Here is a 14,747-nt window from a genome sequence, read left to right on the forward strand (position 1 = left end):
GCTATGTCACTGACTCTGGGCCCAAGAGTCCCAAGGTCTTGCCACACTGCTGGCCAATCAGGTCTTCACCTGGGTACACAGAAGTCAGTGTGTATTTTTAAAGGAATTAGTTCCTTTTCTGGATTTTCAAAACACTTTGTTCATGTCCTGGTATGATGCTATGGGTTAATGCGTCAGACGGCAAAGTCATTTGAACTGCAAGGATGGTGGTTCAAGCTCACTAGCTGCTCTTTGGAAACCCTATACAGGATCAGTATGGGTCGGAATCAACTCGACAGCACTTAACAACAGCAACTTACTATATTATATCATTGTTAGCTAGAGAAGACTAATGAAATTTTCCAGTTGAGCACAAATTTGCTGATTACCTACTATATGCCATACCCTGTTTACACTTCCATGTTTTGAAAAAACTAGATTGAATGGATCTGTTATACTTAATGTTTTTTCATTTCAGTAAAATACTAATTACAGTATAATACCATACTTTTAGCTAACCTTGAGTTATAAAATATTAGCTCAAAATGGCTCTTGTATCATTCAATAATTTTGACAACAAATGGCATATGATAAATCTGAAATTAGCTTCAATAATTGTTGTTATTATGTGCTATGGAGTCGATTCCGACTCATAGTGACCCTGTGCAGGGTTTCCGAGGCTGTAAATCTTTGCGGGAGCAGAAAGCCTCATCTTTCTCCCGTGGAACAGCTGGTAGTTTCAAACTGCTGAACTTGCAGCTCGCAGCCCGATTCGTAACTACTACACTACCAGAGCTCCTTCAATACAGCTTCAACAATACAGGACATTTTTTGACATACTTAATTAGAATGGTCAAAACCAGAGAGAAACTTGTAGGATTGATTGATTCTGTGCTTTAGCAATATTATGCACACAAAAAATTTCTTTTCTCTGTTCTGCATCCTAATTATGTTTCTTTTCATAGCTTTATACCAGAAGCATGCATGTACCCATTAGGAAGGGGATGTTGTCATTCTATCATATTCCTAACTTTCTAAAATTGACCGTAAGTGAACCAGCTTTGGTCCTGTTGCCAACTCATGAACCAGTGATTATTGCAGGGGAAATGGAGTAGATTGATTGGCTTAATAAAATAGTTTTATCTATCTTTACCCTAATTCCTAAACTCAAGTGGAGTCAGCTTTCCCAAAGCACCTGGTTTGTGTGGAGGTGGAGGAAAAGGATAACTAAGTTCTGAGTATGTTGATTATCTGTTAGTAGAAGTCCATATCATGCCACTAACATATAATAGTTCATTTATTCACCACGAGAGCTCTTAATAATAATTTGTATGGAGGATGATGAGATTCATTTTTATATTCACTCCATAATTATGTGAAATATGGAAATGTATCTCTTGTACTCTTTGTCTTTCTCAGACTAGAATTTTAATGTAAAATAATTTTTAGTATATTAAGAATTACCTGACAGTGTGCAAAAAAATTGGAGTCCTGGTGTGGCACTGTGGGCTAATGCGTCAGACTGCAAAGTAGTTTGAACTGCAAGTCGGTGGTACAAGCTTACCAACTGCTCCTTGGAGACCCTATACAGGGTCACTATGGGTCGGAATCGACTTGACGGTACTTAACAACAACAACATGCCAAAACTATTTATTGGTGGTGTTCTGAGATTGCTTACTGTGATAATTATGTTATTTTCCCGAGAGACCAATTTTCATACACAACCTTCAAATCCTACTACCTAGACACTTTAAAACCTGTCTCCATCTTGTGAACAATGACCCTAATTTTTACCAAAAAGAATTAGCAATACTATCTGAAAAGTTTGAAATTTACAGTTGTGCAGCTTTTCTGAGCTCGATGTTAAGGAATTAGAACTCTGTGCTAACTCTTCTAGAAGAATGTAGTCGGGCTGATGTGGTTCTCCCATTCAGGAGAGAAGAAATTTTATTTTCCCATTCAAATTTTCTTCTTATTGTATGCCATCAAGTTGAATCTGACTCATAGCTTAATAGGGATCCTGTGTTGAAATTTGCATTGGTAGCTCTTTTGTCCAGTGGGCAGGATAGTGGATTCAAATCCGACCTTTAGATTAACAGTCAACTGCTTAACCTTTCTACCACCAGGGCTCCTGAACTGATGTTTAATCCCACTGCTGTCTAGTCAATTCCAACTCACTGCCACTCTCTAGGACAGAGTAGGACTGCTCCATAGTATTTCTGAGTCTATAAATCTGTACAGAAGCAGACTACCTCATCTTTCTCTTACAGAGCTGCTGGTCAGTTTAAACTCCCAACATTTCAGTTAACAGTCCAATGCTTAATCCACTGCATAGTCAGGGCTCCTTAACAACAACCACCATCAGCCACTTTGGGGACTGTAAGCACAGCCTAAAGTAACTTTACTTTGAAGTCTTATGTTTCATCTCTAAATTTCTTTGAATTCTGCAATATCTGTGATATTTTAATGTATTATTTTCCTTTTCCAAGTACTTCAAAATCGGGAATTCAAGAAGATAGCTTACTTATATTTAACGATGGAGGGTATAGGTGCAGAGCTTCTGAGCTATGTATAGTGATAAAGATGTTGAAGCTTTCTTTTTTAACTGAACAACCTTTAGAACAGGTTGTTCATCTTTAAAAGGACTAAACTGGTGATTCAGAATGGACTTCTTTGAGTGGGAAAATAAAATTATTCTCTCCTGAATGGGAGAACCACATCAGCCCGACTGCATTCTTCTAGAAGAGTTAGCACAGAATTCTAATTCCTTAACATCGAGGTCAGAAAAGCTACACAACTGTAAATTTCAAACTTTTCAGATAGTATTGCTGATTTTTTTTGGTAAAAATTAGGGTCATTGTTTGCAAGATGGAGACAGGTTTTAAAGTATCTAGGCAGTAGGATTTGAAGGTTGTGTCTGAAAATTGGTGTCTTGGGAAAATAACATAATTTATAAAACTTAATGCCTTTGCTATGATTTCCTCTCTATTATATATTTTTTCGTAATTGAAATTGTGTGTGTGTGTTTTAATTGTGTACTTATCTTAAATTGTGTTTTGTTTTGTTTTCACAGACTCTTAGGGTTCCTCTCAGTTTGAAGTATTCCTGTCCTTCTGAAAGCACATGGAAACTAGCAGTTACTTCTCTCCTTAAGGTTCTTTCTATTGGTCTCCCAGTTGCTCGGCAACATGCTTCTTCTGGAAAATTTGACAGTATGTGGCCAGAACTGGCCAATACTTTTGAAGACTTTCTCTTTACTAAAAGGTCAGCTTATTCATTTTAAAATTTAGTCATCCTTTCAAAGAGTGTCATATTACATCTGCAGTTGCTTTAAAAGTAGTATTTATTAACAAATAAATGATTATTAAGATTCTTAGCTTATATGAGGGAACTTCAAAAAATTTGTGGAGAAATTCCATTCTCTTTTAATTTCATTTTTAAACAAACTCTTTAAGTTCCATCTTAGGCAGAACAAGTGGATTGGACATTTACCCACTGTGTACGTTATCTATGAGCAATGGATTTTTGCTCTTCGGAGTATTTTTGGCTGTGAGCCAGGAATTGTACATATGAAAATATCAAAATTAATGAACCATGATTTTAACTTCATGATGTTAGGAAGAGCAATTTTTTAAAGTGATGTCCACTGCAGATTATAGGAGGAAAAGGATTTCAGAAAAAACATTGGTAGAATATATTAGATATAGACCCTAAGATGTTTAAGTTTGTTCATATTCAAGAATGAATTTTATTATGTGTGAATTATACCCCAATAAATTGTTTTGAACATACAGAGAAAACTGACCAGAAAATATAAATACTTTTTCATTTCAAATGAAAGTTCTCTTTTCATTTCAAATACAGATTCAACTTTTTTAGTCATGAAGTACTGCATTCCTTAGGGAATTTAATGATCTTTTATGACCCATTTGTACCTAAAATATTGACCAACTCATAATTATCAGCATTTTTAAAAACCTTATCATAAATGTTTTTTGATAATGCTCAAAGAATCTAGGAAGTATATTAGCTATATGTTAAAATAAATGAGGAGTTTGGGTTCTGAGATCAGAATACTCAACCTGAACACAATCAGATAGTTTCCTGATATTTATTGATCTTTGGGATTTAGAAGAGGGGACCTTTCTGATTTTAGTTTTGCCTTTTTGGATCCTGGCCATTCCTAGCCTTGTCATTGTTGAGTGTTTTCAAGTCAGTTCCAATTCATAGCAACCCCATGTGACAGAATAGAACTGCCCGTAGGGTGTTTTTGGCTGTAATCATTATAGAAACAGTTTGCCAGGTCTTTTTTCCCATGTTGTTGTTGTTGTTAGGTGCCATAGAATCGGTACCGACCCATAGTGACCTTCTGCACAGCAGAACAAAACAATGCCCATTCCTGGGCCAACTTCACTACTGTTGCCACACTTGAGTCCATCAGTGCTGCTACTTGGCCAGTCCATCTCGTTGGTGGTCTTCCTTTCCACCTTACCAAACATGATAATCCTTCTTCAGCGACTGGTCCCTCCTGACAATATGTCCAAAGTATGACAGACGAAGTTTGGCCATCTTGGCCTCCAAGGAGCACTCTGGCTGCACCTCTTCCAAAACAGATCTATTGGTTCTTTTGGCAGTCCATGGCACTTTCAATATTCTCCTCCAACACCATAACCTTAGTTCTCAAGCTGACATCTTTGCTTTCAACGCTTCTCACAAGTTCTTGTGCAACAGATTTACCTAATGCAGTATGTCCCATGTAGTCACTAACATTTCAGTTCGCAGCCATTGGGGCTCTAGTTTTTTAATTTTGTATGTTACTTTCATCCCTCATCATACCATATTTTAGTAACCCATTAAGTTTTTCTGTTATATGCTTCCAAAATAATAATATTATATGCGTTCCTAATCTATTTTTTATTGGTTATCAATTCTCCCTTAATTGGCATCACCATCATCATAAAACTTTTAGTATCACTAAACACATTCCTTGTGTATAAACTAGAATTAACCGTATTTTCATCTTAAAGTTACAGATGATGGTGGTTGGTAGTTATGTGCCATAGATTGGTTCTGACTTAGTGAGCCTGCACAGGGTTTCTGAGGCTATATAAATCTTTACGGGAGCAAAAAGCCTCATCTTTCCATTCGTAACCACTATACTACCAGAGGTCCTTAAAGTTACAGATAGGATCTGTGAAGCTACTTTGATGGTGGTGGTTGTTAAGTGCCTATGAGTCAGTTCCTGCTCATAGCAAACCTGTATAGGTTTTCTGAGGAGCTGCTGGTAGGTTTGAATGCTGATCTTACAGATAATCCAGTGCTCATCCTACAGCTCCACACTAGTGATTGTAAAATTCCTACCATTGGTTCAGGTTTGGATACATGTGTAATTGTTTTCCTTTAGTTTCTACAGCGAGATAACAGTTATCCTAGGACTTAGACATTAAGTTGTAAGTTCTATAAGACAGGGACTGGGCCTATCTTACTCACAGCTGCATCTTGAACACTAAGAATACAGTGCCTGATACAAACTAATTGATAGTAGATATTTGTTGAATGAAAACTATACAAAGAAAACTTAATTCTAGTGCCCATAATATTGTATGTTTATCTGTATATGTATATGAACGGGCTTCAAAAAGTTTGTGGGAAAATAGAATTAAAGATAATGGGATTCACACACACACACACACACACACAAATTTAAGTTCCCTTGTATATTTGAATAACTGTAAGTGGATAAAACAAATAATTCCAAATAGAGAAAAAAATAACACCAATATAAAAGTATATACTATATCTCTAGACCTAAATGTCTCTTTACGTTTAGAACATCATAGAGAAGAATGTAGGCTCAAATAGCTGTTAAGTATGGGTTCAAATTTTGTCCTTGCCATTTACTTTCATTATGTTTTGTAGCATAGTGTTAACCATTATACGCTTCATTTTCCTCATTAGAAATTACATGATAATAATATCCATATGGAGTGTCTGTGGGAACATCTATGAAAATACAAATCAAGCGCAGTGCACTGGTGGTGGTGGTTGTGTGCTGTCTAGTTGGTTCCAATTCATAGTGGCCTTCTGTAGGGTTTCTGAGGTTGTAAATATTGATGGGAGCATAAAACCATATATTTCTCCCTCAGCTCACAGATTCAAACTGCTGCCCTTACAGTTTGCAACCCAGCTCATAATCCACTGTGCCACCAGGGCTCCTTACTTAGTATAGTAACTGGCTCTAATTTTAGCTGCTATTATTAAATTCTCAGCTGTTTTTAAGTAGTGGATAGCCCATTATGTTGCTGGTTATTTTTATTAAGAGCCATAGGTTTCTCTTGGTTCTCTCAAAACTATTGACTAAGGACAATTTTCTGCTTTAGAAAACTTGAAAGACATTTTCAGCTGTTTTGAACAACTTTTCTGATGTTATCTATCTTTTATTACAAATATCGTTAATACATTGTATTTAGGACAAATTAATGATGAGTAAGTCTACTCTTAAGTGAATAATTCAGCACCGTGACCTAGGCTCTTTTCAATCATTAGCAGAAGAAGTGAACTCCTATCATGACCATAGTAACTTGTGCTCTAACTGCTGATCATGATCTCTATCTTCCGTCATGTTTTCATTCCTAGCCCTGAAAACAGCTTACTTCTATAAATTATATTTAGCTTAGCATTGGACCAAGTGTTTTTGTAGTTAGAATTTCATGTTTTTAATTAGCTTAATCTTTTATACTAGTGACTTTCATTAAAAACATTCTTTTTAAAAAATGCAAATGTATGTCCCAAACTGAGTGAGAAAATATAAATTTTTGTCATTTGAATATGTTTATATATTTTCTGTTTGTATTTCCAGGGAATGTTTTACCTTTAAAAATCAGGTGTTTTATTTATTTTTTTAGCATGCCTCCAGATAATCTCTCTATTCAAGAGTTCCAAAGAAATGAAAGTATTGATGTTGAGGTGAGAAAACTATTTTAAATATATTTCTGTTGCCATTTGCAAGAATTAAGTATTAGAAATGTTGCAACTGCAAAACTACTGGAGAAAGAAAGTAACAGGTTAAGATTGAACCTAAAAGTATTAAAATAAAGATTGTTGTTGTTAGGTTCCACCAAGTAATTTCTAATTCATAGTGACCCTTTGTACAAAAGACAAACACTACCCAGTCCTGCAACATGCTCACATTCGTTGCTGTGTTTGAGCCCATGGCTGCAGCTACTGTATCAATCTATCTCATTTAGAGTTTTCTTTTTTGCTGACACTCTATCAAGCATTTCTTTCTTTCTGAAGGGACTTGTCCCTCCCAATAACATGTCCAAAGTATGCAAAAAGAAGTCTTGCCATCCTTATTTCTTAGGAGCATTCTGGCTAACATCTTCAAAACCAGATTTGTTTGTTGTTCTGGCAGTCTATGATCTATTCAGTATTCTTTGCCAACACTTTGATTCACATACAAGAATTCTTCTCCAGGCTTCCTTATTCATTGTCCAGCTTTCACATGCATATGAGTAGATGGAAAATATTAGGGCTGGGATCAGGCCCACGTTTGTCCTCAGAGTGACATCTTTACTTTTTAAAACCTTAAAGAGGTCTTTTGCAGCAGATTTGATTTCTGGGCTGCTGCTTCCATGGTTGTTGGTTGTGAATTAAAATAAAATGGAATCCTTGACAATTACAGTGTTTTCCATGTTTATCATGATGTTTATTGGTCCATTTGTGAGGGTTCTTATTTTCTTGATGTTGAGGTTCCATTTATAATAAGCCTGGTCTTGATGTACATCAGTAAGTGCTTTAATCCTCTTCATTTTTAGCAAGTAAGTTTGTATTGTTTGCATATCAGAGATTGTTAACGATCCCTTCTCCATTCCTGATGCTGCACTGTTCTTCATATAGTCCAAGTTCTAGCATTATCTACTCAACATTCAGATGGAATAAGTATGGTGAAAAGATACATCCCTGGCATACACCTTTCCTAATTTTAAACCATTCATTGTCCCCTTGCTCTGTTTAAACAACTGCTTCTTGGTATAGGTTCCTCTTGAGCACGATTCAGTGTTCTTGAATTCCCGTTCTTCACAAGGATATCGATAGCTTGTTATGATGCACACAGTCAAGTGCCTTTGCATAGTCAGTGATATATAGTAAACACCTTTCTGGTATTCTCTGCTCTTAGCCAGTTATATCCCTCATTGTACATCTTCTTCTGAATCCAGCTTGAATTTCTGCCAGTTCCCTGTTGATGTAGATGTAATGCTGCATCTGGTTTTGCATTATTATCAGCAGAATTTTATTTGCATGAGATATTGGTGATAGTTTTCAATAACTCCCAATTTCTGTTGGATCTCCTTTCTGTGAAATGGGCACAAATATTAATGTCTTTCATTCCATTATCCAGATAGCTATCTTCCAAAGCTTTTGGCATAGATGAGTGAGCACTTCCAACGTTGCAGCCATTTGCTGAAACACCTCAATTAATGGAGCCTTATTTCTCATCAGTGCATTCAGTGCAGGTTGGACTTCTTCCTTCAATACTAGCGAGTCTTGATCATATACTATATGGTGAAATGGTTGAACATCAACCAGTTCTTTTTGATACGATCATTTATGTATTTCTTCCATCTTCTTTTGATGTTTCCTGTATTGTTCAGTATTTTACCAGTGTTGTTAGCTGCCATAAAATCATCTCTGACTCATAGCAACCCTATGCACAGCGGAATGAAGTACTGCCTAGTACTGTGCCATCCTCACAATTGTTGTTACACTTAAACCCATTGCTGCTATCACTGTATGAGTGCATCTCATTGGGGCTCTTCATCTTTTTTACGACACTACACTTTACCAAGCATAATGTCCATCAGTTAGTCAGGAAGCTGTCTGCCAAATGTCTTGTCACAGATGAGTTAAGTGCCTCCAGTTCATAGAAAGATTTCAATTTTTATTCTGTCAATTACTGGAACCTTTTTTTTTTTTTTTTTTGGCCAATAACTTCGGTGCAGCTTGGACTTCTTCCTTCAATATTGTTGACTCTTGATCATATGCTATCCCTTGAAATGTTTGAACAGCGACCATTTCTTTTTAGTACAGTGACTCTTGTGTATGCCTTCCATCTTCTTTTGATGCTTTTGGTATCATTCAGTGTTTTGCCCATGGAGTTCTTCAATATTGCAAGTTGAGGCTTTTGTTCAGTTTGAGAAATGCTTAGTGTGTATTTCCCTTTTGGTTATCTAACGCCAGGTCTTAGCACATTTCATTTTAATACTTTGTCTTCTCAAGTTGCCCTTTGAAAATGTCTGTTCAGTTGCTTTGTACTTTATCATCTCCATTTGCTTTAGCTACTCTATGTTCAAGAGCACATTTCAGAGTCTCTTCTGACACTGATTATGGTCTTTCTTTCTTGTCTTTTTAAAGCACTGACATTTTAAAAATGATTTCCTTAGATTTGCTACACATTTGCGCTATGTACATGTTGCATAGTTAGGTGATTTTGTCCACTTAATAATTTTAAAAAGGAGTTGAATCAGTGAAGTAAGTCCATCAAACAATGAGCAAGTATTTGTGAGCTTACACAGCAGTTAAGCAAAACTTAGTTGAGGTATAAACTAAGTTGCTTGGAGTTTTTCATTTTTAATCACGTGTAGTTACAGCTTCTAGAATTCATCAATGGTGGTGGTTTTTTTAAAGGATATATTTTGAGGATTATAAATGGATTATAAAGAGATAGGGTTTGTTTTTGTTGTTACACCTTTTTTCAGGTGGGTTATTTTTGTTCTTGGTTGTTTTCTCTCAGTTAATATGGAAACTCTTAAGTAAATCAAATAAATTAAAAATGTACATTTAAAAAGCAAAGAGATTATCATATAGGTATAAAGTATTGAATTTTGTACTCCTAATGTTTAAAGGAGCTCTGGTAGTGTAGAGGTTACGAATCGGGCTGCGAACCTTAAGGTCAGTGGTTCGAAACTACCAGCCGCTCCGCGGGAGAAAGATGAGGCTTTCTACTCCCGTAAGGATTTACACCCTCAGAAACCCTGTACAGGGTCGCTATGGGTCGGAACCGACTCGAAGGCACTTAACAACAACAACAACAATGTTTAAAAACTCTTGTAAACTTCTCTTTTTCTTTAAAGGGCAGAATAAGGTGTTTGACAAAAAATAAATATAGCCAGATTTTCTCTTACATGTCATTCTTTATGGAAAATTGAAAATGTGACATATCTTACTATTAATCCTATTTTAGATATTTTAATTTAGCTATTTCAGTATAGCCTGGGTAGTTTTATATGCTGTTTTTCTCTAGAGCACTGTTACATATATCACATTGAAGATCAACATTTATCAGTGGTTGCATAATGCACATTTAATAGAACTGAGTGTTTTGTGATAAAATTGCTAATATAGGGAACCAGACTGGTAGTCCTTATGTTTATTAACATATTTGTGGAAGTGAGGGTTCTGATTTTTCCTTTAAAATAAAATTGAAACTGTACTCTAGAAATTAAAATTTTATTATAATAATTTTTTAATTGCATTTGGATTTGCATCTTTTGTTTTAGGTAGTTAAGCTTATCAGCACTGAGATACTACCTTATGCCAATTTTATTCCCAAGGAATTTGTTGGTCAGATAATGGCTATGCTTAATAAGGGTTCAATACATTCTCAGTCCTCTTCATTTACAGGTATGTTATTTTAGTGATTTTTTTTCTGGGTGTGTGTGTGTAAAAAGATATTGAAGTACTTTTGAAGAAGCTGGTTATAGAAATGTTTAATTCTATGATTATGGAAAATGTAATAAAGTAGTTTTTATAAATGAGATACAAGCCATTAAGGTTTGTAATGGGAAAATATAGTCAATATTCTGTTCGCATATTTGCAAAACCCTGGTGAATTAAATTACCAGCTACTTAAGGAGTCAGCATAAGTCATTGTAGGATTACTTGTAGGGCAATATAATATAGAGAAAAATGAGTGTGTTTTCTTCAGTTAGTCACTAATTGGTTAAATTCTGAGTCTCAATTTTGTTATATGTATAATGAAGATATAAATACCTACCTCTTAGTACTCTAGATTGCAGAGTTAGCCCTTTAAAACATAAGATGCCTAGCCCTTTTTAAAGGAACTAGCATTTAGGGAAGGCCTTGTATGTGAAGGCATTATGCTAGAAGTAGAAGTATGTTGTCTCATTCCTTACAACATTTCTTTAAGGATGAACCAAATCAAACCCACAACTGTTGACTGGATTCTGACTCATAGCCACCTATGAGGACTTTTTGTTGTTGTTAAGTGCTGTGGAGTCGATTCCAACCCATAGTGACCCTTATAGCGTTTCCGAGGAGGGGGCTGATGAACTGGAACCGCTGACCTTGCAGTTCAAACGATTTTGCAATCCAGCTCATTAACCAGAGCACCTATATAACAGAAAAGGAATTGGTTTACAAAGGATGAAAACATCACCCAAAGTCTGAAGGCTGGAGGCCAAAATTCTTATTTGGAAAGAACTATATACTTTTTCAAAATTATATCATGCTGCCTTACTGGAAGATGATATATAAGTTGCTTTTTGCTATTATTTCTCTTTTTCTAAATTGTGCTGAAATTGTAAATATCATTGTGACATCATAATGTGCTTTTTCTGTGAAGTGAGTGAACATTTTAAAATTTGTAATCTCCAGAATTTGCCAGAGTCATTAGTAACTTTCCTTCTAAGCTGTGCTGAGAGTATTTTATATGCCTTTGAAGAGCCCTCGTCGTATAGGATAAGCACTGTGGTTCAAACCCACCAGCCACTCTCAGAAACCCTTTGCAGGGTTGCTGTGAGTCAGAACTGACTCGAAGGCGGAAAATAACAAAAGAGCATTTATGTACTCTGACCACTAGATGTCTCTCAGACTATTCATAAACAATTTCTCATTCCTAGCCCAGACAATGTTAAAAACTGACCTGGTAAAATGCAGGCTTAACCAACATGAAAATTTCAAAGAAAAAAATTTAAAGTACATTTCTCTTAATATAGACAAAGTTTTTAAATTAAAATTATAATTTAAAAACTGTAGCTAAATTCTCAAAAATGCATATTAAGCAAAATATTCCTAATTATACATAAATACCTTAAGCTAAGTAAGAAATTACTGCATCTATTTTTTTCTAACAGTTTTCTGATATCTCTGGCCATTGATAATATTAAATGTATCAAAACAAGGAAGGTACATGGACATTGTTCCAAAGAATTTGCCATAGAACCGAAACTTCTTAGGCATAACTTGAAGTATGCTTTAAACGTGTACGTACAGAGCCATTCTTTGTTAAACAAGATCAACCTATATACACAAAGGTTCCAGAGATTGAGTTTTAGTCCACTGCTCTGCTCTTAAGTATTAGCTGACAACCGAAACTCACAAATGTTTGAGGAAATCTAAAATGAGAAAGAAAACTGTATGTGATAGAAGGCGAGTAAACAAAGGAATAAAGTTGAAACGTGGTTGATATAATTTCTAGTCTAAGTAGACTGTTAACTGCAAGGTAACCCATCTCAGAAATCCTATACAGGGTCGCTTTTGAGTCGGAAGTTACTCAACGACATTTAACAACAATAAGTGGATTATGAAGAAAATGAAACCAGAAATTCTTAAATAAATTAGGCTATTTAGACCAATTTTAAATGAGGCAATTTAACTCCTCCCCATTAAGTCCTTTGCTACTGCTGAACATTTACGTTTTTTAACAATGGGTTCCACATGCTTTCGGAAATATGAAGCATTTAGGTTCATCCCTCTTAAAGTGTTCAAGAGCTGAATTAACTTTTCCAAATTGATTTTTTTACCTTCAGTTAATCAAAAAGCTTAAAGCAGATTTGTTCTAACTTGATTTCTCAAGTTAAATGAGTGTCCCTAAAAAACGAGACTCTAGTCATATAAAAGACCAGGTTTACTGGTTGTTAGAGATTGATGGAACCTGAAACTTTGACCCTTAGTCAGCGTTCAGGTTTCAGCCAAACACTAGATCCATAAGGGGAGCAGTAACACTAGTGAGATATATACACCTCAGAATAATCAACCATTTAAAAGAGCAGCATTTACTCACAAAGTTCAGAAAGGCTAGGAAAGAGGAAGGAATGGAAATAGGAAACACAAGGAGGAAGTGGTATAAGTGATCTACTTTGAGGAAATTGCAGTTAGTGAAATAAGGCAAAACGTGTATGAACTGTTGGATGTAAACTGATGATCGGCGCTGTAAACCTTCACTCAATTCACAATAAAAAGATAAAAGCAAAACAAAAACAATATTATTTTGAAGGTACCCTCTGAAAAATTTCCTTTCTAACTTGAGACACGCTTTGGAGTCTTATTTCTTCCTGGCTTAATAATAATCAAGCCTTATTCTTAGAGAAGGAAGCATGATTTATAGCAATTGACAATTTCTGTGGCATAAATACTCCCACCATGGAGTCCTGGTATGGTGCTGTTGGATAAGCACTCAACTACAAAGGCAGTTTGAACAGCAGGGTCAGCAGTTCAAACTCAACAGCTGCTCCTTGGAAATCCGGTACAGGATTGCTATGAGTCAGGATTGACTCAACGGCACTCAACAACAGTAACAACAGTGGCTGATGTTAAACATCACTGAATGTGTAGTTGAAAAGAGATGTCCACACAAACCCACTTCCAAGACTGAAACTCAAAGGGAACACATGAGCAGGCATGTAAGCTTATTGGTGACCACATTGTTCTACTTGAGAGTGGAAGTAGCAGAAAAGCAGTAATGAAGACATGGACTGAGTTCATTTCATAGACTCCTGTCAACTTTGAGATGAGAGAGAGAAGAGGAAGGGCTGGTTGGTCCAAAGTTTTGGGAGACCAGCGAGCTCCTGAGCCTATGGACTCAGAGCTGATGAGGACTCTAAACTCATGGAAAGAGAAAGGCTGACCTAGTCACTGGGGGCTAGAGCTGAGAGTGAATTGTCCAGCTGATATGAAGTAGAGAGATGTACACAATAACTTCCAGACTTGCAGAGAGTACCCATTTGATTTAGCTTCAATGGCTTGATGATCAGAACTCGACTAGAGGAAGATAAAGAAGTTTGATACAGGAAGCAAGTGTAAATTGCTGCAATTTTATGAGCTTGACCTTTTCTTAAGCATGTAGTAGCTCAAAATAACCAACTGAAAGGCAAGGAGTCTTCACATCAAGGATCAAACTTATCCCCTGTGTACACAGGGTTGATAGGGAAGGGCAACTTAGACATTGGCCACCTAAAAGGTGGGTGGAGGGAGGCAGCTATAAAAGGCACAAAGTGGCTGATTTACAAGTTTTCAAGAGGGAGTTTAGTTTCAGAGTGAGTGGGGGTGGGGGATAGAATTCCCACTGAATAGTTTTCATCCTGTTTAAATGGGTCTGGTGAAAGGAGATGGGAATAGGCTTCTTTTGATTCAATAGTAATTGTTATCATGCCTAATTGCAATTGTCACAACTGTAAAGGTAGAAGTTGTGTAACAAAAAGGGGGGAGTTGTTAATTTTACATTCCAGGAACAGAGAACCCTAAGACCATCAAGAGAAAAGAACATGAGCAGAACATGGGACCCTAACCAGAGAAACAGATACCAGAGATGAAGGCAGAGGTGATGGCATGGAGAGATAGAGCAGATGAGAATTCTAAACTCATTGAAAGAGAAAGGCTGTGCAGTAGCAGCCAGGAGGCAGACTTCCAGAATGTGCCCCTTGGTTGTTTAAATGATTTTATATTCCTGCATATTTTTTGTGTGTAA

General features: G+C 36.2%; 1 protein-coding gene across 1 annotated transcript in view; it reads left to right on the forward strand.

The window, feature by feature from the left end:
* The window catches only part of MON2 (MON2 homolog (S. cerevisiae)), a 179,294-nt gene that overhangs the window by 156,499 nt on the left and 8,048 nt on the right, over positions 1 to 14,747 (forward strand). Inside the window, exons 32-34 of the mRNA XM_006859606.1 lie at positions 3,054 to 3,244; positions 6,886 to 6,946; positions 10,540 to 10,663. Of these exons, the coding sequence (XP_006859668.1) occupies positions 3,054 to 3,244; positions 6,886 to 6,946; positions 10,540 to 10,663 (376 nt within the window). The remainder of the gene's footprint in view (positions 1 to 3,053; positions 3,245 to 6,885; positions 6,947 to 10,539; positions 10,664 to 14,747) is intronic.

This window comes from Chrysochloris asiatica, unplaced genomic scaffold (genome assembly GCF_000296735.1).
Source record: "Chrysochloris asiatica unplaced genomic scaffold, ChrAsi1.0 scaffold00033, whole genome shotgun sequence".
Lineage (NCBI taxonomy): Eukaryota > Metazoa > Chordata > Mammalia > Afrosoricida > Chrysochloridae > Chrysochloris > Chrysochloris asiatica.